A 23,354-nucleotide genomic window follows, 5' to 3' on the forward strand; every position below is an offset into this window, starting at 1 on the left:
CAGCTTCATGAGGAATGGTTTTCCAACAGTCTTGAAGAAGTTCCCACATATGCTGAGCACTAGTTGGCTGCTTTTCCTTCACTCTGCGGTCCAACTTTCGGTCCCATTTTGGGGTGGCAGGTAGCCTAGTGGTTAGAGCGTTGGGCCAGTAACCGAAAGGTTGCTAGGTCGAATCCCCGAGCTGACAAGGTAAAAATCTGTCATTCTGCCCCTGAACAAAGCCCATGTTACCCCTGTTCCTAGGCCGTCATTGTAAATAATAATTTGTTCTTAACTGACCTGCCTAGTTAAATAAAGGTTAAAAAAACTAATGCCAAAACCGTCTCAATTGGGTTGAGGTCGGGTGATTGTGGAGGCCAGGTCATCTGATGCATCTCTCTCCTTCTTGGTCAAATAGTCCTTACACAGCTTGGCGATCTGTTGGGTCATTGTCCTGTTGAAAAACAAATCAAAGTCCCACTAAGCGCAAACCAGATGGGATGGCGTATCTCTACAGAATGCTGTGGTAGCCATGCTGGATAAGAGTGCCTTGAATTCTGAATAAATCTCAAGTCTCTTCTTATTGGTTTCCTTTAGTAGTGGTTTCTTTGCAGCAATTTGACCACGAAGGCCTGATTCACACACTCTCCGCTGAACAGTGGATGTTGAGATGTGTCTGTTACTTGAACTCTGTGAAGCATTTATTTGGGCTGCAATCTGAGGTGCAGTTAACTCTGAACACTTGGACTAGATTAGGGATGAGGAACTTTGATGGGGGTGGGGCCACAAAAACATGAACATATCCTCTGCAGCAGAGATACATCTGGGTCTTCCTTTCCTGTGGCTGTCCTCGTGAGAGCCAGTTTCATCATAGTGCTTGATGGTTTTTGCGACTGCACTTGAAGAAACTTTCAAAGTTCTTGACATTTTTCGTCTTGACTGACCTTCATGTCTTCAAGTAATGAATTTCTGTAGTTTCTCTTTGCTTATTTGCCATAATATGGACTTGGTCTTTTACCAAATAGGGATATTTTCTGTAAATCCCCCCTACCTTGTCACAACACAGCTGATTGGCTCAAACGCATTAAGGAAAGAAATTCCACAAATCAACTTTTAACAAGGCACACCTGTTATTTGATATGAATTCCAGGTGACTACCTCATGAAGCTGGTTGAGAGAATGCCAAGAGTGTGCAAAGCTGTCATCAAGGCAAAGGGTGGCTACTTTGAAGAATCTCATATGTTTAACACCTTTTTTGGTTACTACATGATTCGATGTGTTATTTCATGCTTTTGAAGTCTTCACTATTATTCTACAATGTAAAAAATTAAGAATAACCTTTGAATGAGTAGTGTCCAAACGTTTGACTGGTACTGTATGTGTGTGTATGTATATATATATTCAAAGCGTGTAGTCAAACCTAACAAGTGGCTAGCTAACCCCAATCCAGCTGCAGAAGACTGTTGAAGTGTTTGAGATCGACTCTGTTGCGGTCGGACTGAGCAGAATCACTGCTCTACAAAGCAACCCAAAATAAAGAATCAGATTCTTTGATCAAGATAGGGGGATTCTGAGCCTCGCTTTGCTCAAATGGATCTACTCAAACATGTTGGTAGCTAAACACAGACCCATGAGACCTGCTGCAAAGGAAGACTGCGACATGCCAGTTGTTTCTGGACTGGTGCTTTAAAAAAAAAAAAAGCTGGTCTCCAATCACAAGAAGAAGCTAGCCACTTAGCCCCGAACACCTGGTGTCAGGTGTCTGGAAACCTGGGACATTCTGGCAAATACTGGATTGGTGCCTTTTTCTAAAATGGTGAAAGACATTTGGAGCACACGGTCATTAATCGTATGAATTAGGCCTACCTCTTTTAATTGAGCTGTTTTGTATTCATCTTAGATTTTATATATTGAAGTAAATCAAATGTTGATCTCTGCCTGTGTTTTTATTGAATGTCGTTATGAATGTCAAGAGCGGCGACAATATTAAATAATTGTTTTGGTACAATTGAAATGAGCAATATAGACATTTTATTACAAAAATATATCTGTCAGTTTTCATTATAAACCTCAACATGTCCTGGCTCACAGACTGCGTCGCCCACCTCTGCCCTCTTCTCCCTCCTCGTACCCCCATCTCTACTAAAGCAGTACCAGCCAGATTACAGCGATCACCATCAGTACAACCGCCAGCACACAGATGCTAATAAACACTATATCACTGGGGTCGTGAGGCTCTGGGTCTGCCTCCTTCCCTCCCCCTCCCCCAGACCCCTCTGCTTGGCGTCGGGCCAGCTCGTTCATCCTCTGGCGCTCCTCGGCTGAGACAATGTGAATGGTGGCCATCTTGCGCTGGGCGTCGCACTGTACCTCGTACTCCTGGATGCTCCTCCCCTTCCCGTCGGAGAAGTCGATGTAGAGCGTGTTCACCAGCATGGTGATGTTACGCCGTGGCTGGTCAGGGGTTAGAGGTTAAGGGTCAGGGTTATACAGATGGACAACAAACAGACAACATATGCTTGTGACCGTGTGGGATCAAATCCCGGTCCCAGTGCTATTTTGTCACATCCTCTAGTATCCTTAATTCCCTTACACACTGTCCTGTTGCTTCAATAAAATGGACAAATGAAGAAGAAAAATGAAACCGCTATAAACTAGCGTCATCATCATGCCCGTGGCTACCCACTAGGCACAGATGACAATTCAACGTCTATTCCACGTTGGCTCAATGCAATTGAATTAAAATGGAAACAATTTGAATCAACCAGTGGGTAGTTAGTTACCTGGCCTGCAGTGCCACATTTTTCGAAACGTGCCAGTATCTTATAGGTGGTAGGTGTCAGCTGGGCGGGACATGAGCGGTCCCCCAGATAGATACTCTCACGTTCCAGCCCAGGCAGTGACTGCTGGGAGATGTGGATGGTAAACTCTGTCCTCGTACAGCTGATGTTAACTGGTACCACTGGGATCGGAGGTGGAGACATAACACAAGCACGAACACACACACACACGTTTGTAATTGCATTTGTCTCTTGAATGATTTAAACAAGTATAAACTTGATAGTTTGGATAACTTTCGGCCAGCCGTGCTTCAGTTCAGACACTCACCTCCAACATAGGAAGCAGAGAACCCTTTATAAGCATAGTTCCTGTCTGTACTGAGGACCACCAGCATGTTGTTGCTCTTAGAGATCAAAGACCCGGGTTGTTCCGAGCCACACCATCGCCCTAGCAACGGGGTTGTCTCCCTGCTCCCATCATGCACTGCTACAGAGTCATAGTCACACTCGTCTGATAGGCTGTTCCTGTCCTCCAGCTCCATAGCGTTGAAGAACAGTTTGATGCGGTATCCCGCGGCCAGGTTGATGGTCCAGTGACAGTTGATGTTGTTTGGGTAGATGTTAGGGTAGTGGGGGCTGGTGAAATTTGCACTTGGTACAGACAGCACCTGCTGGCATTCACCTGTCAGACAGATGGACATACAGGGCAAAACAGGGTTGTCTTAAGTAGGTCACACAGTAGACAAAATGTAACAAAATGTGTTGCTAGTACCTTCCTGTTTCAAAACATTTTCTCCCTACCGAATACAGTCCTGGTGTCAGTGAATGTGCAGTTTAATCCCCCCCCATGGACTTCAGTATAGTATAGGACAGTTTAATCCCTCCCCGTGGGCCTCAGTATAGTACAGGACAGTTTAATCCCTCCCTGTGGGCCTCGGTATAGTACAGGACAGTTTAATCCCTCCCCGTGGGCCTCAGTATAGTACAGGACAGTTTAATCCCTCCCTGTGGGCCTCAGTATAGTACAGGACAGTTTAATCCCTCCCCGTGGGCCTCAGTATAGTACAGGACAGTTTAATCCCTCCCTGTGGGCCTCGGTATAGTACAGGACAGTTTAATCCCTCCCCGTGGGCCTCAGTATAGTACAGGACAGTTTAATCCCTCCCTGTGGGCCTCAGTATAGTACAGGACAGTTTAATCCCTCCCTGTGGGCCTCAGTATAGTACAGGACAGTTTAATCCCTCCCCGTGGGCCTCAGTATAGTACAGGACAGTTTAATCCCTCCCCGTGGGCCTCAGTATAGTACAGGACAGTTTAATCCCTCCCCGTGGGCCTCAGTATAGTACAGGACAGTTTAATCCCTCCCTGTGGGCTTCGGTATAGTACAGGACAGTTTAATCCCCCCCCATGGGCCTCGGTATAGTACAGGACAGTTTAATCCCTCCCCATGGACTTCAGTATAGTACAGGACAGTTTAATCCCTCCCTGTGGGCCTCAGTATAGTACAGGACAGTTTAATCCCTCCCTGTGGGCCTCAGTATAGTACAGGACAGTTTAATCCCTCCCTGTGGGCCTCGGTATAGTACAGGACAGTTTAATCCCTCCCTGTGGGCCTCGGTATAGTACAGGACAGTTTAATCCCTCCCTGTGGGCCTCGGTATAGTACAGGACAGTTTAATCCCTCCCTGTGGGCCTCAGTATAGTACAGGACAGTTTAATCCCTCCCTGTGGGCCTCTGTATAGTACAGGACAGTTTAATCCCTCCCCGTGGGCCTCAGTATAGTACAGGACAGTTTAATCCCCCCCGTGGGCCTCAGTATAGTACAGGACAGTTTAATCCCTCCCCGTGGGCTTCAGTATAGTACAGGACAGTTTAATCCCTCCCAGTGGGCCTCGGTATAGTACAGGACAGTTTAATCCCTCCCTGTGGGCCTCAGTATAGTAAAGGACAGTTTAATCCCTCCCTGTGGGCCTCGGTATAGTACAGGACAGCCATGAGCGAGTGATTTAGCCATGAGCGAGTGATTTAGCCACGAGGGAGTGATTTAGCCACGAGGGAGTGATTTAGCCACGAGGGAGTGATTTAGCCACGAGGGAGTGATTTAGCCACGAGGGAGTGATTTAGCCACGAGGGAGTGATTTAGCCACGAGGGAGTGATTTAGCCACGAGGGAGTGATTAACCACGAGGGAGTGATTAACCACGAGGGAGTGATTAACCACGAGGGAGTGATTAACCACGAGGGAGTGATTTAGCCACGAGGGAGTGATTTAGCCACGAGGGAGTGATTTAGCCACGAGGGAGTGATTTAGCCACGAGCGAGTGATTTAGCCACGAGCGAGTGATTTAGCCACGAGCGAGTGATTTAGCCACGAGCGAGTGATTTAGTGATCTGTAAACCCATAGTATACGACTCCCAGCAGTGATCTGTAAACCCGTAGTATACGACTCCCAGCAGTGATCTGTAAACCCGTGGTATACGACTCCCAGCAGTGATCTGTAAACCCGTGGTACACGACTCCCAGCATCCTACCTACCTGAGTAGTAGTAAGCCTTGAACCCTCGTCCCCCGATGTTGAAGTCAGACTTGAACACCACCAGCAGCTGGTTGGAGGTAGTAACAATTTTAGGAGGTGTCTCCCCTCCACAGTAGTTCCCCAGGTGTCTGTGGGTGACGGTGGGGCCGTCGAAGAGAGCCACGAAGTCAAAGTTACAGTCCTCGTTGTTCTCCAGCTGGAGTGAATGAATTACATGTTTATTTTATCACGTCATATTTATGACCCATTCGGGATACTTAGAATCTTCCAGTATGTGCATCCCAATTGGCTCCTTATTCCCCATATAGTGTCCGGGCTCTGGCCCAAAGTAGTGAACTATATAGATTCAATTGGGGGGTACCATTTGGGATGCATCGATTGTCTTTACATGTTAGAGAACGTACCTGGAAGTCGAGGAAGACCAGACTGACCACGCTGTGGTTGGATACATGGACCGTCCAGGAACAGTCGGCGTTGTTGCTGTACTGGGTATCTGGACTGTAGCCGGGGCTGGAGATGATGCCAGACAGACCGGTTAGGACCCCACCGCACATGTCTGGTGGGAGAGAGAGAGAGACAGGGTGTGCAGGATTTTGTTCCAGCCCAGCTCTAAGTTAAAACACCTGATTCAACTACTCAAAGGCCTTGTCTTGTTCCTAGTTGTGGGTACTGTGAGGTTTGAGTGGCTGTACTCAGCAAAGCCATACATGCATATCAATGGCTTTGATTATCCTGTGTGAGAAAGTAAAAGCTCACCTTTCCTGTAGCTCACAGAGAACCCTCTGTGAGTCACATGACGATCGGAGTGGAAAATGAGCGACATAACATTCCAGGAGGAGGTGAACTGAGGAGGGGACATGACACCACAGAACGTCCCCAGTAGGTTCCCCTCATCCTCGGATACACCGTTATAGATCTTGATGTGGTCATAGGAGCAGGTGACGTGATACTCCAACTCAAAGTCGTGGAAGGTGAGCAGGACGGAGGACCCCTCGGCCACTACAATCAGCCACACACACTCCATGTTGTACGGGTAAAGACCTGGGTAGTTGGGGCTGGAGATGTTGCCGGAAGAGGCAGAGAGGATCCCACCACATTTCACCCCTTGGTGAAATATAAGTTAGATGAGTAAAAGGTGTAGTTTTATAGATTATATATATTTTTTATATATAGTGTAGACTGAGGGTTTTGTAAAAGTTTTGTAATTAGTTTACTGTTATGTATTAGTTTATAATTTACACATTAGTAACAGTTACAACACATATACAGTGCATTCAGAAAGTATTCAGACCCCTTGACTTTTTCCACATTGTTACGTTACAACCATATTCTAAAATGGATGTAAATATTTTTTTCCCCCTCATCCATCTACACACAATACCCCATAATGACCAAAGAAAAAACAGGTTTTTATCAATTTTTCAAAATCTATAAAAAAATTAAATAACATTTACATAAGTATTCAGACCCTTTACTCAGAACATTGTTGAAACACCTTTGGCAGAGATTACAGCCTCAAGTCTTCTTGGGTATGATGCTACAAGCTTGGAACACCTGTATTTGGGGAGTTTCTCCCATTCTTCTCTGCTGATCCTCTCAAGTTCTGTCAGGTTGGATGGGAAGCGTTGCTGCACAGCTATTTTCAGGTCTCTCCGGAAATGTTAAATCGGGTTCAAGTCCGGGCTCTGGTGGGGCCACTAAAGGACATTCAGAGATGTGTCCCGAAGGTTTTCATCAATGATCTCTCTGTACTTTGCTCTGTTCATCTTTGCCACAATCCTGACTAGTCTCCCAGTCCCTGAAAAATATCCCCACAGCATGATGCTGCCACCACCATGCTTCACCGTAGGGATCGTGCCAGGTTTCTTCTAGACTTGACGCTTGGCATTCAGGCCAAAGAGTTCAATCTTGGTTTCATCAGACCAGAGAATCTTGTTTCTCATGGTCTGAGAGTCTTTGGTTGCCCTTTGGCAAACTCCAAGCGGGCTGTCAAGCGCCATTTACTGAGGAGTGGCTTCTGTCTGGCCACTAGCATAAAGGCCTGATTGGTGGAGTGCAGCAGAGATGGCTGTCCTTCTGGAAGGTTCTCCCATCTCCACAGAAGAACTCTAGAGCTCTGTCACAGTGACCATCGTGTTCTTGGTCACCTCCCCGACTAAGGCCCTTCTCCCCCGAGGGAGACCTTCAATGCTGCATAAAAGTTTTTGGAAACTTCCCCAGATCTGTGTCTCGACACAACCCTTTCTCGGAGCTCTACAGACAATTCCTTTGACCTCATGGCTTGGTTTTTTGCTCTGACATGCACTGTCAACTGTGGGACCTTATATAGACAGGTGTGTGCCTTTCCAAATCATGTCCAATCAATTGAATTTACAACAGGTGGACTTCAATCAAGTTGTAGAAACATCTCAAGGATGATCAATGGAAACAGGATGCACCTGAACTCAATTTAGAGTCTCATAGCAACGGGTCTGAATATTTATGTAAATAAAGTTAATTTGTAACACATTTGCAAAGATTTTTATTTTTAAAACATGTTTTTTGCGTTGTTATTATGGGGTATAGTGTGTCGATTGCTGATATATATATATATATATTTCTTTAAAAAAAAATCTATTTTCGAATAAGGCTGTAATGTAAAAAGAAAAAAGTGAAAGTTAAAAGGTCTGAATACTTCCCGAAGGCTCTGTGAGCGTTGTAACTGAATTTGCTGAGGCAAATGTTATAGCAATATATTAAATGGAAAAAGCTCACCTTTCTTAGAAACAGCCTTGCCAACAACCAACAGTAAATAAAAGAGTATATCCATCCTAAAAGTCCTGTTGTTGTTATCGTTTGTTGTCACACTTCAAATAGGATTACAAAGCCAATGGCAATACAAATAAATAGAAAAACAAGAGCAAAGTCCTGTCACCACAGCCCTGGGATGATGGCAGAGGTGGGAGAAACTGGAATAGGATCTTGGCGGAGGAACCCGATATGTTGGGTATTTCGAGTGAACAAGTGGCAAAGGTGGCTTGTCAGGGCTCCGTATGGAAAGATGGGATAAATTAGTAATGACGGTGTCACACGCTCACACTGGACACCATGCAGCTGCTATGGAGTTTATAAAGGAGACGGCACCAGGATGGAGGACACTTCATCCCTCTATCACAAAAATAAATGTGGGTGGGGGAGATGGGGGTTCACTGAGGGGGAGGGAGAGATGGGAGTTCACTGAAGGGGAGGGAGAGATGGGGGTTCACTGAGGGGGAGGGAGAGATGGGGGTTCACTGAAGGGGAGGGAGAGATGGGGGTTCACTGAAGGGGAGGGAGAGATGGGGGTTCACTGAAGGGGAGGGAGAGATGGGGGTTCACTGAGGGGGAGGGAGAGATGGGGGTTCACTGAAGGGGAGGGAGAGATGGGGGTTCACTGAGGGGGAGGGAGAGATGGGGGTTCACTGAAGGGGAGGGAGAGATGGGGGTTCACTGAGGGGGAGGGAGAGATGGGGGTTCACTGAGGGGGAGGGAGAGATGGGGGTTCACTGAAGGGGGAGGGAGAGATGGGGGTTCACTGAGGGGGAGGGAGAGATGGGGGTTCACTGAGGGGGAGGGAGAGATGGGGGTTCACTGAGGGGGAGGGAGAGATGGGGGTTCACTGAGGGAGAGGGAGAGATGGGGGTTCACTGAGGGAGGGAGAGATGGGTGTTCACTGAGGGGGAACGAGGGAGAGAGATGGGGGTTCACTGAGGGGGAATGAGGGAGAGAGATGGGGGTTCACTGAGGGGGAGGGAGAGAGAGAGATTAGGGTTCACTGAGCGAGAGAGAAAGAGGCGGGGGTTCACTGAGGGGGAGGGAGAGAGATGGGGGTTCACTGAGGGGGAGGGAGAGAGATGGGGGTTCACTGAGGGGGAACGGGGGGAGAGAGATGGGGGTTCACTGAGGGGGAGGGAGAGAGAGAGATGGGGGTTCACTGAGGGAGGGAGAGAGAGAGATGGGGGTTCACTGAGGGAGGGAGGGAGAGAGAGAGAGATGTGGGTTCACTGAGGGAGGGAGGGAGAGAGAGAGATGTGGGTTCACTGAGGGAGGGAGAGAGAGAGAGAGAGAGATGGGGGTTCACACACACACAGAGAGAGAGAGAGAGAGAGAGAGAGAGAGAGAGAGAGAGAGAGGAGAGAGAGAGGAGAGAGAGAGAGAGAGAGAGAGAGAGAGAGAGAGAGAGAGAGAGAGAGAGGAGAGAGAGAGAGAGAGAGAGAGAGAGAGAGATGGGGTTCACTGAGGGAGGCAGATATATGGTGGTTATATACAGTGCCTTGCGAAAGTATTCGGCCCCCTTGAACTTTGCGACCTTTTGCCACATTTCATTTTTTGCACGCCCAATTTTTCAGTTTTTGATTTGTTAAAAAAGTTTGAAATATCCAATAAATGTCGTTCCACTTCATGATTGTGTCCCACTTGTTGTTGATTCTTCACCAAAAAATACAGTTTTATATCTTTATGTTTGAAGCCTGAAATGTGGAAAAAGGTCGCAAAGTTCAAGGGGGCCGAATACTTTCGCGAATACTTTCGCAAGGCACTGTATATATAGATCTGTCCCAGATCTTGTTGAAGCGTTGATGAAGTTCATGGAGTATCTGGACAGTGGGAACACATTCACTTTCATTGTGGAGTCTTAAGCAGGGCTGGCCCTTCTCCCGGGGAGCTCTGTGTGTGCAGGTTTTGGTTCTAACCCTACTGTTGAGCAGGTCCTCATGAGCTAGGCCGTCTTGTGGTTAGTGTCAGGATATATTTGTATTTACTTTATTTAATCTTTATTTAACTAGGCAAGTCAAAAGGCCTCCTGCGGGGACGGGGACTGGGAATAAAGATACTAATAAATTAAATACAAATATAGAACACATGACAACACAGCATGGTAGCAACACAGCATGGTAGCAACACAACATGGTTGCAACACAGCATGGTAGCAACACAGCATGGTAGCAACACAACATGGTAGCATCACAGCATGGTAGCAACACAACATGGTAGCAACACAACATGGTAGCAACACAACATGGTAGCAACACAACATGGTAGCAGCACAGCATGGTAGCAACACAACATGGTAGCAACACAACATGGTAGCAACACAACATGGTAGCAGCACAACATGGTATCAGCACAACATGGTAGCAGCACAGCATGGTAGCAACACAGCATGGTAGCAACACAACATGGTAGCAACACAGCATGGTAGCAACACAACATGGTAGCAACACAACATGGTAGCAACACAACATGGTAGCAACACAGCATGGTAGCAACACAACATGGTAGCAACACAGCATGGTAGCAACACAGCATGGTAGCAACACAACATGGTAGCATCACAGCATGGTAGCAACACAACATGGTAGCAACACAGCATGGTAGCAGCACAACATGGTAGCAACACAGCATGGTAGCAACACAGCATGGTAGCAGCACAACATGGTAGCAACACAGCATGGTAGCAACACAACATGGTAGCAACACAGCATGGTAGCAACACAGCATGGTAGCAACACAACATGGTAGCATCACAGCATGGTAGCAACACAACATGGTAGCAACACAACATGGTAGCAACACAGCATGGTAGCAACACAGCATGGTAGCAAAACAACATGGTAGCAGCACAACATGGTAGCAACACAGCATGGTAGCAGCACAACATGGTAGCAACACAACATGGTAGCAACACAACATGGTAGCAACACAGCATGGTAGCAACACAACATGGTAGCAACACAACATGGTAGCAACACAGCATGGTAGCAGAACAACATGGTAGAAACACAACATGGTAGCAACACAACATGGTAGCAACACAACACAGGGTACAAAACATTATTGGTCACAGACAACACAAAGGGCAAGAAGGTAGAGACAACAATATATCACACAAAGCAGCCACAACTGTCAGTAAGAGGGATAAAGATAGAGAGACTGCACACAGTGCTTTAGTATCAGCATGTCTTACTCATCTGCCTTCCAGTGCTTTTAATGGTTGATCAATACATCCGATTAATGTGTGTTCACTTAACTAAATTGCTGTGGTTTTTGCGATGTAGACCTCTGCTCGAGTAAAGTGAGAGAAAAAAAGCAATACAGCGCAACAGCGCCATCTAGGACACCGTTTGTGGAATTGCTGACACATGCAACAATTCCACAAACGGTCTGCTAGATGGCGCTGTTGCGCTGTATTGAGAGTCACCCTGAAAGTCAACTCCGGGAAACGTAAGGAGTCAAGCTGTTTGATGATTGGTTTGTATCTGAGCCCTGAACTGAACTGAAATAAATAAGAACCAGATTAAAATCACTCATGTTTTCCTCAGTCACAACCGTTCCTGGAACCAAAATACATACAAGCCTCCGGTTTCCAAGAAAGTTGGATTACGATTTTGCAGACAGATTCAGAACATAATTTGCGTTAATTTTCTGAAAGCGGAAGGCTTTGTATACTCCGTGCCTGTGGAAATGTGTTTCAGTGAGATATAAGTTGTTTAGAGCAATGAAATAACTCAATGACCGCTAAACACCTTTCAATTAACAGCAAAGCAGCCAAGTTTACAGTGGAAAGGTCCTTGTGAAATACCTCAGGCTGATAACATATAGAATTCTCAGTTGCCTGACAGGATGTTTAGAACACTTAAAAGCTGTTATGAATTCAGAAATATTAAAAGCACTAAATGGATTTAGGATATTTTTTTTTATTCTCGTGTTGGCGCACAGTTGAAACAAATGGTAGAGTGCCTCTCATTAGATTCCGCGTGTTTTATTCTATCACAGCAGTAACAAGACATGATTCAAGCGCCTCATAAACTGAACAGTTGATTCAGATAACTAGTGCCGGAGTAGGAAAAAAACACAACCTTGCTTTGGCCGAGGATAGGAGTTATGAAACCATACTACTGTCACCAAGACACGTGTTATATCTTATTTAAAATGTACGTTCAGATGTTGTGTGCTACCGTCTGAAAGGCTGCTACCATTTCTCTATGTGTTTTCATCATTTAACCAGGTACATCATTGAAGTTGTTCTCTTGGACAATTACAACTCTCTGAATCTCTCTGAGCTGCATATTCATTCAGATGTTGTATTGTGTGTCCTGTCTCCATCTGCAGGCTCCAACACAGCCATCCAGACCACCGAAGGCTGCTCCTTAGCTTTGTGTATTAGCGCTAATTAACCAAGTGGGTTGATCTTTTCAACCCTACGCCCTGAAACTCTGCATATTCATTCAGATGTTGTACTAAAGGCTGAACCGTGTGTTCCCAACAAGAAGATCCCTTACAGTCAGTCTCTTTCTCAGTGGTATAACGTACTTAAGTAAAAAATACTTTCAAGTACTACTTAAGTCGTTTTATGTGCTATCTGTACTTAACTTTCTGCCTATTTATATTTTGCTTCGTTTTACTCAACTACATTCCTAAATTAAATATTTCCTTTTTACTCCCATACAATTTCCCTGACACCAAAAAGGTACACTCTACAGTACATGTCAAATGCTCAGGCAGGACAGAATAATGGTCCAATTCACACAGATGTCAATATAATGCATTGTCATCCCTACTGCCTCTGATCTGGCATACTTACTAAGCAGACTTTAAAAAATACACTCTGATGTATATCTTTTTCTCAAGTATGACAATTGGGTACTTTTTCCACAACTGTACTCAAGTACATTTTAAAATCAGATACTTTTAGACTTTTACTCAAGTATGATTTTACTGGGTGACTTTCACTTTTACTTGAGTCATTTTCTATTAAGGTATCTTTACTTTTACTCAAGTATGACAATTGGGTACTTATTTTTTTTTTACATCACTGTCATTTCTTTCCTCCAGTTATAAAAGGTGGGTCTATAACTGTTCTCTCTCTCCCTCAAGGAGACTGTGAATAAACATCCGCCATTGAGATCGTCCTTATACAACCATTCATTGCATAGAGGAGGTGAGTTATCGCCATGGCCAATACGTACACAATTAAATCCTCCCTCCTAAAGCAATAACAGTAGGCTGAGGTACATTAGAGAGAGAGAGAGAGAGAGGAATGCATTATACTGTGTGGGCTGTGTGATGAAGGATAAGGAGCCTCTTTGACCCCTGACCTTGCAGGATGTGGTTCTCTATAAGTGGCCATTTTTTTTTTTTTTTTTGCTAGTTGCTACTGTTGCTGCTTGGTTGGCGTTTTGCATTGCAATGATGAGTCGTACTTTCTGAAGGTCACATAGAGGCTTAGTGGAAAGGCAAAATAACAAAATGGGAGTTCAAAGACGAGACGGAAACTGATACAGCACAAATGGATGCGGGGGGAATGAGAAAGATGGCAATTATCTTTTGAACACAGACATTAGCCTAGCGTAGGAAGTCCCATAAAAATGTAATGCGGCATGACGTTTTCCCCACACGCTGTCCGTCTAACAAGAAGCCATTGGTGCTGTGCAGTGCAATAATCTTAGTTGTTCTTTCAGGTGAAATTTCACTGGAAAAACATGTCTGATTGTCTATCTATTTAAAGGGAAATTCCACCCCAAAACTATCTTTTGGATAGTTTTTGGACTAATGAAACGAATACCAAAATCTAGTTTTTGGGTAGAGTTTTCCTTTAAGCATTGGCAGCACTGATGTAATGAATGATACAGTGAGCGAGGTGACGCGACAGGCTGCAGTGTAAATCGTCTAGAACACATAACAGGAGGAGCGAGAGATGTAGAGGCCCCGACACAGACAGGTAAACATTACGCTACTGTTATATATAAAAACCACTTCATTAAGCTGTTTCACCACTCTCGGTGTTGGTGTGTATTATGGGTAACCTGGATATTTGATGGTTTCTCTGCATACAAAGACCTTCTTGGGTATGATGTGTGGATTCAGATAAAGTATTTGTAATATGTGTGCTGTGCCTGTGTGTGTGTGTATGTGCACGCGCCCGTGCCTGTGTTTGTGTGTGTGTGCACGCGCCCGTGCCTGTGTTTGTGTGTGTGTGTATGTGCACGCTCCCGTGCCTGTGTGTGTGTGCATGTGCACGCGCCCGTGCCTGTGTTTGTGTGTGTGTGTATGTGCACGCTCCCGTGCCTGTGTGTGTGTGCATGTGCACGCGCCCGTGCCTGTGTTTGTGTGTGTGTGTGTGTGTGTGCACGCGCCCGTGCCTGTGTGTGTGTGTGTGTGTATGTGCACGCGCCCGTGCCTGTGTTTGTGTGTGTGTGCACGCGCCCGTGCCTGTGTTTGTGTGTGTGTGCACGCGCCCGTGCCTGTGTTTGTGTGTGTGTGCACGCGCCCGTGCCTGTGTTTGTGTGTGTGTGCACGCGCCCGTGCCTGTGTGTGTGTGTGTGTGCACGCGCCCGTGCCTGTGTTTGTGTGTGTGTGCACGCGCCCGTGCCTGTGTTTGTGTGTGTGTGCACGCGCCCGTGCCTGTGTTTGTGTGTGTGTGCACGCGCCCGTGCCTGTGTGTGTGTGTGTATGTGCACGCTCCCGTGCGTGTGTGTGTGTGCACGCGCCCGTGCGTGTGTGTGTGTGCACGCGCCCGTGCCTGTGTGTGTGTGTGTGTATGTGCACGCTCCCGTGCCTGTGTGTGTGTGTGTGTGTGTGTGCTCCCCCGTGCCTGTGTGTGTGTGTGTGTGCACGCGCCCGTGCCTGTGTGTGTGTGTGTGTATGTGCACGCGCCCGTGTCTGTGTGTGTGTGTATGTGCACGCGTCCGTGCCTGTGTTTGTGTGTGTGTGCACGCGCCCGTGCCTGTGTGTGTGTGTGTGTATGTGCACGCTCCCGTGCCTGTGTGTGTGTGCATGTGCACGCGCCCGTGCCTGTGTTTGTGTGTGTGTGCACGCGCCCGTGCCTGTGTGTGTGTGTGTGTGTGTATGTGCACGCTCCCGTGCCTGTGTGTGTATGTGCACGCGCCCGTGCCTGTGTTTGTGTGTGTGTGTGCACGCGCCCGTGCCTGTGTGTGTGTGTGTGTGTGTGTATGTGCACGCTCCCGTGCCTGTGTGTGTGTGTGTGTGCTCCCCCGTGCCTGTGTGTGTGTGTGTGTGCACGTGCCCGTGCCTGTGTTTGTGTATGTGTATGAAGACTTGTTTTAAGCTGTACTACCAGCCTTTACCATTATAACCACTGGCGTCCGAGTCGTAATGATGACCTCACCTAATCAGCAGATTGATCCGGCTATGATCTCACATGAATATTCACAAAACTAATTAAAAATACAGAATAGAATAATCCAAATAAAAGCCCTGGTAATTATGATCATATTCAAATCCGATGAGTCAAATCCTCTCAAGATGGTTGTGTCTGAAATAGGACCCTGTCCGCTATACAGTGCACAACTTTTGACTGTGACCTATAGGGGTCAGGTCAAAAGCAATGTGCTATATTAGAGAACAGGCTGCCATTTCAGACACAGTATATGAACAAACAAAAGAAATATAAAACCAATATTTTAAAAAATGGGAAACCTGCTGTCAGATAATTGATCTGAATGACTCTCCATACGATACAGTAGAGATTCAGTAGAATATTCCTCACCAGTTTTACAGTTGATGGAACTGGTCAGTTATCTGTGGCCTTTTGGTGGAACGTTGGTTATTCGCCAGCTTGTGAATGTACATGGTTCTCCGCATGGGTGTGATATAGTCGGTGCCAATGTTAATAGTTACAGGAAGTCGCCATAGTCCTCCATATGTCTTAAGGCCTGTGAATCCTTTCTACGTGACCAGATTGTGTTCTGATTCTTCCTCTTCTCCCTCCCTACTCCCCACTGGGATAGGTACCCTCTACCCAAACACAAAAAATCAATGCGATGACATTAAATCAACATGGAAAACGGATTGGATGCAAAAAGTAATCAACGTAAGGACATTTTGGTATTTTTTTTTGTACCGAATTTTTTACGAAATCCAGTGACATGGTGAAATGTTTTGTTGCTAAAACGGCTCTCAGTGAGACACCTGGATAGAGGAGGGATACATGACCAGGGGATAGAGGAGGGATACATGACCAGGGGTTGGAGGAGGGATACATGACCAGGGGATAGAGGAGGGATACATGACCAGGGGATAGAGGACGGATACATGACCAGGGGATAGAGGAGGGATACATGACCAGGGGATAGAGGAGGGATACATGACCAGGGGATAGAGGACGGATACATGACCAGGGGATAGAGGAGGGATACATGACCAGGGGATAGAGGAGGGATACATGACCAGGGGATAGAGGAGGGATACATGACCAGGGGATAGAGGAGGGACACATGACCAGGGGATAGAGGAGGGACACATGACCAGGGGATAGAGGAGGGATACATGACCAGGGATAGAGGAGGGATACATGACCAGGGATAGAGGAGGGATACATGACAAGGGGATAGAGGAGGGATACATGACCAGGGGATAGAGGAGGGATAGAGAAGGGATACATGACCAGGGGATAGAGGAGGGATGCATGACCAGGGGATAGAGGAGGGATACATGACCAGGGGATAGAGGAGGGATACATGACCAGGGATAGAGGAGGGATACATGACCAGGGGATAGAGGAGGAATACATGACCAGGAGATAGAGGAGGGATACATGACCAGGGGATAGAGGAGGGATACATGACCAGGGGATAGAGGAGGGATACATGACCAGGAGATAGAGGAGGGATACATGACCAGGAGATAGAGGAGGGATAAATGACCAGGGGATAGAGGAGGGATACATGACCAGGGGATAGAGGAGGGATACATGACCAGGGGATAGAGGAGGGATACATGACCAGGGGATAGAGGAGGGATACATGACCAGGGATAAAGGAGGTATACATGGATAGATGACCAGGGGATAGAGGAGGGATACATGACCAGGGGATAGAGGAGGGATGCATGACCAGGGGATAGAGGAGGGATACATGACCAGGGGATAGAGGAGGGATACATGACCAGGGATAGAGGAGGGATACATGACCAGGGGATAGAGGAGGGATACATGACCAGGAGATAGAGGAGGGATACATGACCAGGGGATAGAGGAGGGATACATGACCAGGGGATAGAGGAGGGATACATGACCAGGAGATAGAGGAGGGATACATGACCAGGAGATAGAGGAGGGATACATGACCAGGGGATAGAGGAGGGATACATGACCAGGGGATAGAGGAGGGATACATGACCAGGGGATAGAGGAGGGATACATGACATGGGGATAGAGGAGGGATACATGACCAGGGATAAAGGAGGTATACATGGATAGATGACCAGGGGATAGAGGAGGGATACATGACCAGGGGATAGAGGAGGGATACATGACCAGGGGATAGAGGAGGGAAACATGACCAGGGGATAGAGGAGGGATACATGACCAGGGGATAGAGGAGGGATAGAGGAGGGATACATGACCAGGGGATAGAGGAGGGATACATGACCACGGGATAGAGGAGGGATACATGACCAGGGGATAGAGGAGGGATACATGACCAGGGGTTGGAGGAGGGATACATGACCAGGGGATAGAGGAGGGATACATGACCAGGGGATAGAGGAGGGATACATGACCAGGGATAGAGGAGGTACATGACCAGGGGATAGAGGAGGATACATGACCAGGGGATAGAGGAGGGATACATGACCAGGAGATAGAGGAGGGATACATGACCAGGGGATAGAGGCGGGATACATGACCAGGGGATAGAGGAGGGATAGAGGAGGGATACATGACCAGGGGATAGAGGAGGGATAGAAGAGGGATACATAAACCAGGGGATAGAGGAGGGATAAATGACCAGGGGATAGAGGAGGGATACATGACCAGGGATAGAGGAGGGATACATGACCAGAGGATAGAGGAGGGATACATGACCAGGGGATAGAGGAGGGATACATGACCAGGGGATAGAGGAGGGATACATGACCAGGGGATAGAGGAGGGATACATGACCAGGGATAGAGGAGGGATACATGACCAGGGGATAGAGGAGGGATACATGACCAGGGGATAGAGGAGGGATACATGACCAGGGGATAGAGGAGGGATACATGACCAGGGGATAGAGGAGGAATACATGACCAGGGGATAGAGGAGGGATAGAGAAGGGATACATGACCAGGGGATAGAGGAGGGATACATGACCAGGGGATAGAGGAGGGATACATGACCAGGGGATAGAGGAGGGATACATGACCAGGGATAGAAGAGGGATACATGACCAGGGGATAGAGGGATACATGACCAGGGGATAGAGGAGGGAGACATGACCAGGGGATAGAGGAGGGATACATGACCAGGGATAGAGGAGGGATACATGACCAGGGGATAGAGGAGGGATACATGACCAGGGGATAGAGAAGGGATACATGACCAGGGATAGAGGAGGGATACATGACCAGGGGATAGAGGAGGGATACATGACAAGGGGATAGAGGAGGGATACATGACCAGGGGATAGAGGAGGGATAGAGAAGGGATACATGACCAGGGGATAGAGGAGGGATACATGACCAGGGGAGAGAGGAGGGATACATGACCAGGGGATAGAGGAGGGATAGAGGAGGGATACATGACCAGGCGATAGAGGAGGGATACATGACCAGGGATAGAGGAGGGATACATGACCAGGGGATAGAGGAGGGATACATGACCAGGGGATAGAGGAGGGATAGAAAAGGGATACATGACCAGGGGATAGAGGAGGGATACATGACCAGGGGATAGAGGAGGGATAGAAAAGGGATACATGACCAGGGGATAGAGGAGGGATACATGACCAGGGGATAGAGGAGTGATACATGACCAGGGGATAGAGGAGGGATACATGACCAGGGGATAGAGGAGGGATACATGACCACGGGATAGAGGAGGGATACATGACCAGGGGATAGAGGAGGGATAGAGAAGGGATACATGACCAGGGGATAGAGGAGGGATACATGACCAGGGGATAGAGGAGGGATAGAGAAGGGATACATGACCAGGGGATAGAGGAGGGATACATGACCAGGGGATAGAGGAAGGATACATGACCAGGGATAGAGGAGGGATACATGACCAGGGGATAGAGGGATACATGACCAGGGGATAGAGGAGGGATACATGACCAGGGGATAGAGGAGGGATACATGACCAGGGGATAGAGGAGGGATACATGACCAGGGGATAGAGGAGGGATACATGACCAGGGGATAGAGGGATACATGACCAGGGGATAGAGGAGGGATACATGACCAGGGGATAGAGGAGGGATACATGACCAGGGATAGAGGAGGGATACATGACCAGGGGATAGAGGAGGGATTCATGACCAGGGGATAGAGGAGGGATACATGACCAGGGGATAGAGGAGGGATATATGACCAGGGGATAGAGGAGGGATACATGACCAGGGGATAGAGGAGGGATACATGACCAGGGGATAGAGGAGGGATACATGACCAGGGGATAGAGGAAGGATACATGACCAGGGGATAGAGGAGGGATACATGACCAGGGATAGAGGAGGGATACATGACCAGGGGATAGAGGAGGGATACATGACCAGGGGATAGAGGAGGGATACATGACCAGGGGATAGAGGAGGGATACATGACCAGGGGATAGAGGAGGGATACATGACCAGGGGATAGAGGAGGGATACATGACCAGGGGATAGAGGAGGGATACATGACCAGGGGATAGAGGAGGGATAGAGAAGTGATACATGACCAGGGGATAGAGGAGGGAAACATGACCAGGGGATAGAGGAGGGATACATGACCAGGGGATAGAGGAGGGATAGAGAAGGGATACATGACCAGGGGATAGAGGAGGGATTCATGACCAGGGGATAGAGGAGGGATACATGACCAGGGGATAGAGGAGGGATAGAAAAGGGATACATGACCAGGGGATAGAGGAGGGATACATGACCAGGGGATAGAGGAGGGATACATGACCAGGGGATAGAGGAGGGATACATGACCAGGGGATAGAGGAGGGACACATGACCAGGGGATAGAGGAGGGATACATGACCAGGGATAGAGGAGGGATACATGACCAGGGATAGAGGAGGGATACATGACAAGGGGATAGAGGAGGGATACATGACCAGGGGATAGAGGAGGGATAGAGAAGGGATACATGACCAGGGGATAGAGGAGGGATGCATGACCAGGGGATAGAGGAGGGATACATGACCAGGGGATAGAGGAGGGATACATGACCAGGGATAGAGGAGGGATACATGACCAGGGGATAGAGGAGGGATACATGACCAGGAGATAGAGGAGGGATACATGACCAGGGGATAGAGGAGGGATACATGACCAGGGGATAGAGGAGGGATACATGACCAGGAGATAGAGGAGGGATACATGACCAGGAGATAGAGGAGGGATACATGACCAGGGGATAGAGGAGGGATACATGACCAGGGGATAGAGGAGGGATACATGACCAGGGGATAGAGGAGGGATACATGACATGGGGATAGAGGAGGGATACATGACCAGGGATAAAGGAGGTATACATGGATAGATGACCAGGGGATAGAGGAGGGATACATGACCAGGGGATAGAGGAGGGATACATGACCAGGGGATAGAGGAGGGATACATGACCAGGGGATAGAGGAGGGATAGAGGAGGGATACATGACCAGGGGATAGAGGAGGGATACATGACCACGGGATAGAGGAGGGATACATGACCAGGGGATAGAGGAGGGATACATGACCAGGGGTTGGAGGAGGGATACATGACCAGGGGATAGAGGAGGGATACATGACCAGGGGATAGAGGAGGGATACATGACCAGGGGATAGAGGAGGGATACATGACCAGGGGATAGAGGAGGGATACATGACCAGGGATAGAGGAGGGATACATGACCAGGAGATAGAGGAGGGATACATGACCAGGGGATAGAGGCGGGATACATGACCAGGGGATAGAGGAGGGATAGAGGAGGGATACATGACCAGGGGATAGAGGAGGGATAGAAGAGGGATACATAAACCAGGGGATAGAGGAGGGATAAATGACCAGGGGATAGAGGAGGGATACATGACCAGGGATAGAGGAGGGATACATGACCAGAGGATAGAGGAGGGATACATGACCAGGGGATAGAGGAGGGATACATGACCAGGGGATAGAGGAGGGATACATGACCAGGGGATAGAGGAGGGATACATGACCAGGGATAGAGGAGGGATACATGACCAGGGGATAGAGGAGGGATACATGACCAGGGGATAGAGGAGGGATACATGACCAGGGGATAGAGGAGGGATACATGACCAGGGGATAGAGGAGGAATACATGACCAGGGGATAGAGGAGGGATAGAGAAGGGATACATGACCAGGGGATAGAGGAGGGATACATGACCAGGGGATAGAGGAGGGATACATGACCAGGGGATAGAGGAGGGATACATGACCAGGGATAGAAGAGGGATACATGACCAGGGGATAGAGGGATACATGACCAGGGGATAGAGGAGGGAGACATGACCAGGGGATAGAGGAGGGATACATGACCAGGGATAGAGGAGGGATACATGACCAGGGGATAGAGGAGGGATACATGACCAGGGGATAGAGGAGGGATACATGACCAGGGATAGAGGAGGGATACATGACCAGGGGATAGAGGAGGGATACATGACAAGGGGATAGAGGAGGGATACATGACCAGGGGATAGAGGAGGGATAGAGAAGGGATACATGACCAGGGGATAGAGGAGGGATACATGACCAGGGGAGAGAGGAGGGATACATGACCAGGGGATAGAGGAGGGATAGAGGAGGGATACATGACCAGGCGATAGAGGAGGGATACATGACCAGGGATAGAGGAGGGATACATGACCAGGGGATAGAGGAGGGATACATGACCAGGGGATAGAAAAGGGATACATGACCAGGGGATAGAGGAGGGATACATGACCAGGGGATAGAGGAGGGATACATGACCAGGGGATAGAGGAGGGATACATGACCAGGGGATAGAGGAGGGATACATGACCACGGGATAGAGGAGGGATACATGACCAGGGGATAGAGGAGGGATAGAGAAGGGATACATGACCAGGGGATAGAGGAGGGATACATGACCAGGGGATAGAGGAGGGATAGAGAAGGGATACATGACCAGGGGATAGAGGAGGGATACATGACCAGGGGATAGAGGAAGGATACATGACCAGGGATAGAGGAGGGATACATGACCAGGGGATAGAGGGATACATGACCAGGGGATAGAGGAGGGATACATGACCAGGGGATAGAGGAGGGATACATGACCAGGGGATAGAGGAGGGATACATGACCAGGGGATAGAGGAGGGATACATGACCAGGGGATAGAGGGATACATGACCAGGGGATAGAGGAGGGATACATGACCAGGGGATAGAGGAGGGATACATGACCAGGGATAGAGGAGGGATACATGACCAGGGGATAGAGGAGGGATTCATGACCAGGGGATAGAGGAGGGATACATGACCAGGGGATAGAGGAGGGATATATGACCAGGGGATAGAGGAGGGATACATGACCAGGGGATAGAGGAGGGATACATGACCAGGGGATAGAGGAGGGATACATGACCAGGGGATAGAGGAAGGATACATGACCAGGGGATAGAGGAGGGATACATGACCAGGGGATAGAGGAGGGATAGAGAAGGGATACATGACCAGGGGATAGAGGAGGGATACATGACCAGGGGATAGAGGAGGGATAGAGAAGGGATACATGACCAGGGGATAGAGGAGGGATACATGACCAGGGGATAGAGGAGGGATACATGACCAGGGGATAGAGGAGGGATACATGACCAGGGATAGAGGAGGGATACATGACCAGGGGATAGAGGAGGGATACATGACCAGGGGATAGAGGAGGGATAGAGGAGGGATACATGACCAGGGGATAGAGGAGGGATAGAGAAGGGATACATGACCAGGGGATAGAGGGATACATGACCAGGGGATAGAGGAGGGATACATGACCAGGGGATAGAGGAGGGATACATGACCAGGGATAGAGGAGGGATAGAAAAGGGATACATGACCAGGGGATAGAGGAGGGATACAT

The 23,354-nt window shown here is 48.2% G+C and overlaps 1 protein-coding gene across 1 annotated transcript; it reads right to left on the minus strand.

Moving 5' to 3' along the window:
* Positions 1–1,333: 1,333 nt before the first annotated feature.
* cdcp2 (CUB domain containing protein 2) lies at positions 1,334–8,335 on the minus strand. Its single transcript, XM_020467657.2, has 7 exons — positions 8,050–8,335; positions 6,052–6,399; positions 5,700–5,851; positions 5,296–5,491; positions 3,088–3,441; positions 2,763–2,941; positions 1,334–2,433 (listed from the first exon to the last, which is right to left on the minus strand). The coding sequence occupies exons 1-7, from the start codon at positions 8,102–8,104 to the stop codon at positions 2,122–2,124; spliced, it is 1,596 nt and encodes a 531-aa protein (XP_020323246.1). The 5' UTR covers positions 8,105–8,335; the 3' UTR covers positions 1,334–2,121.
* Positions 8,336–23,354: the final 15,019 nt, after the last annotated feature.

Source organism: Oncorhynchus kisutch, linkage group LG30, assembly GCF_002021735.2.
Source record: "Oncorhynchus kisutch isolate 150728-3 linkage group LG30, Okis_V2, whole genome shotgun sequence".
Taxonomy (NCBI): domain Eukaryota; kingdom Metazoa; phylum Chordata; class Actinopteri; order Salmoniformes; family Salmonidae; genus Oncorhynchus; species Oncorhynchus kisutch.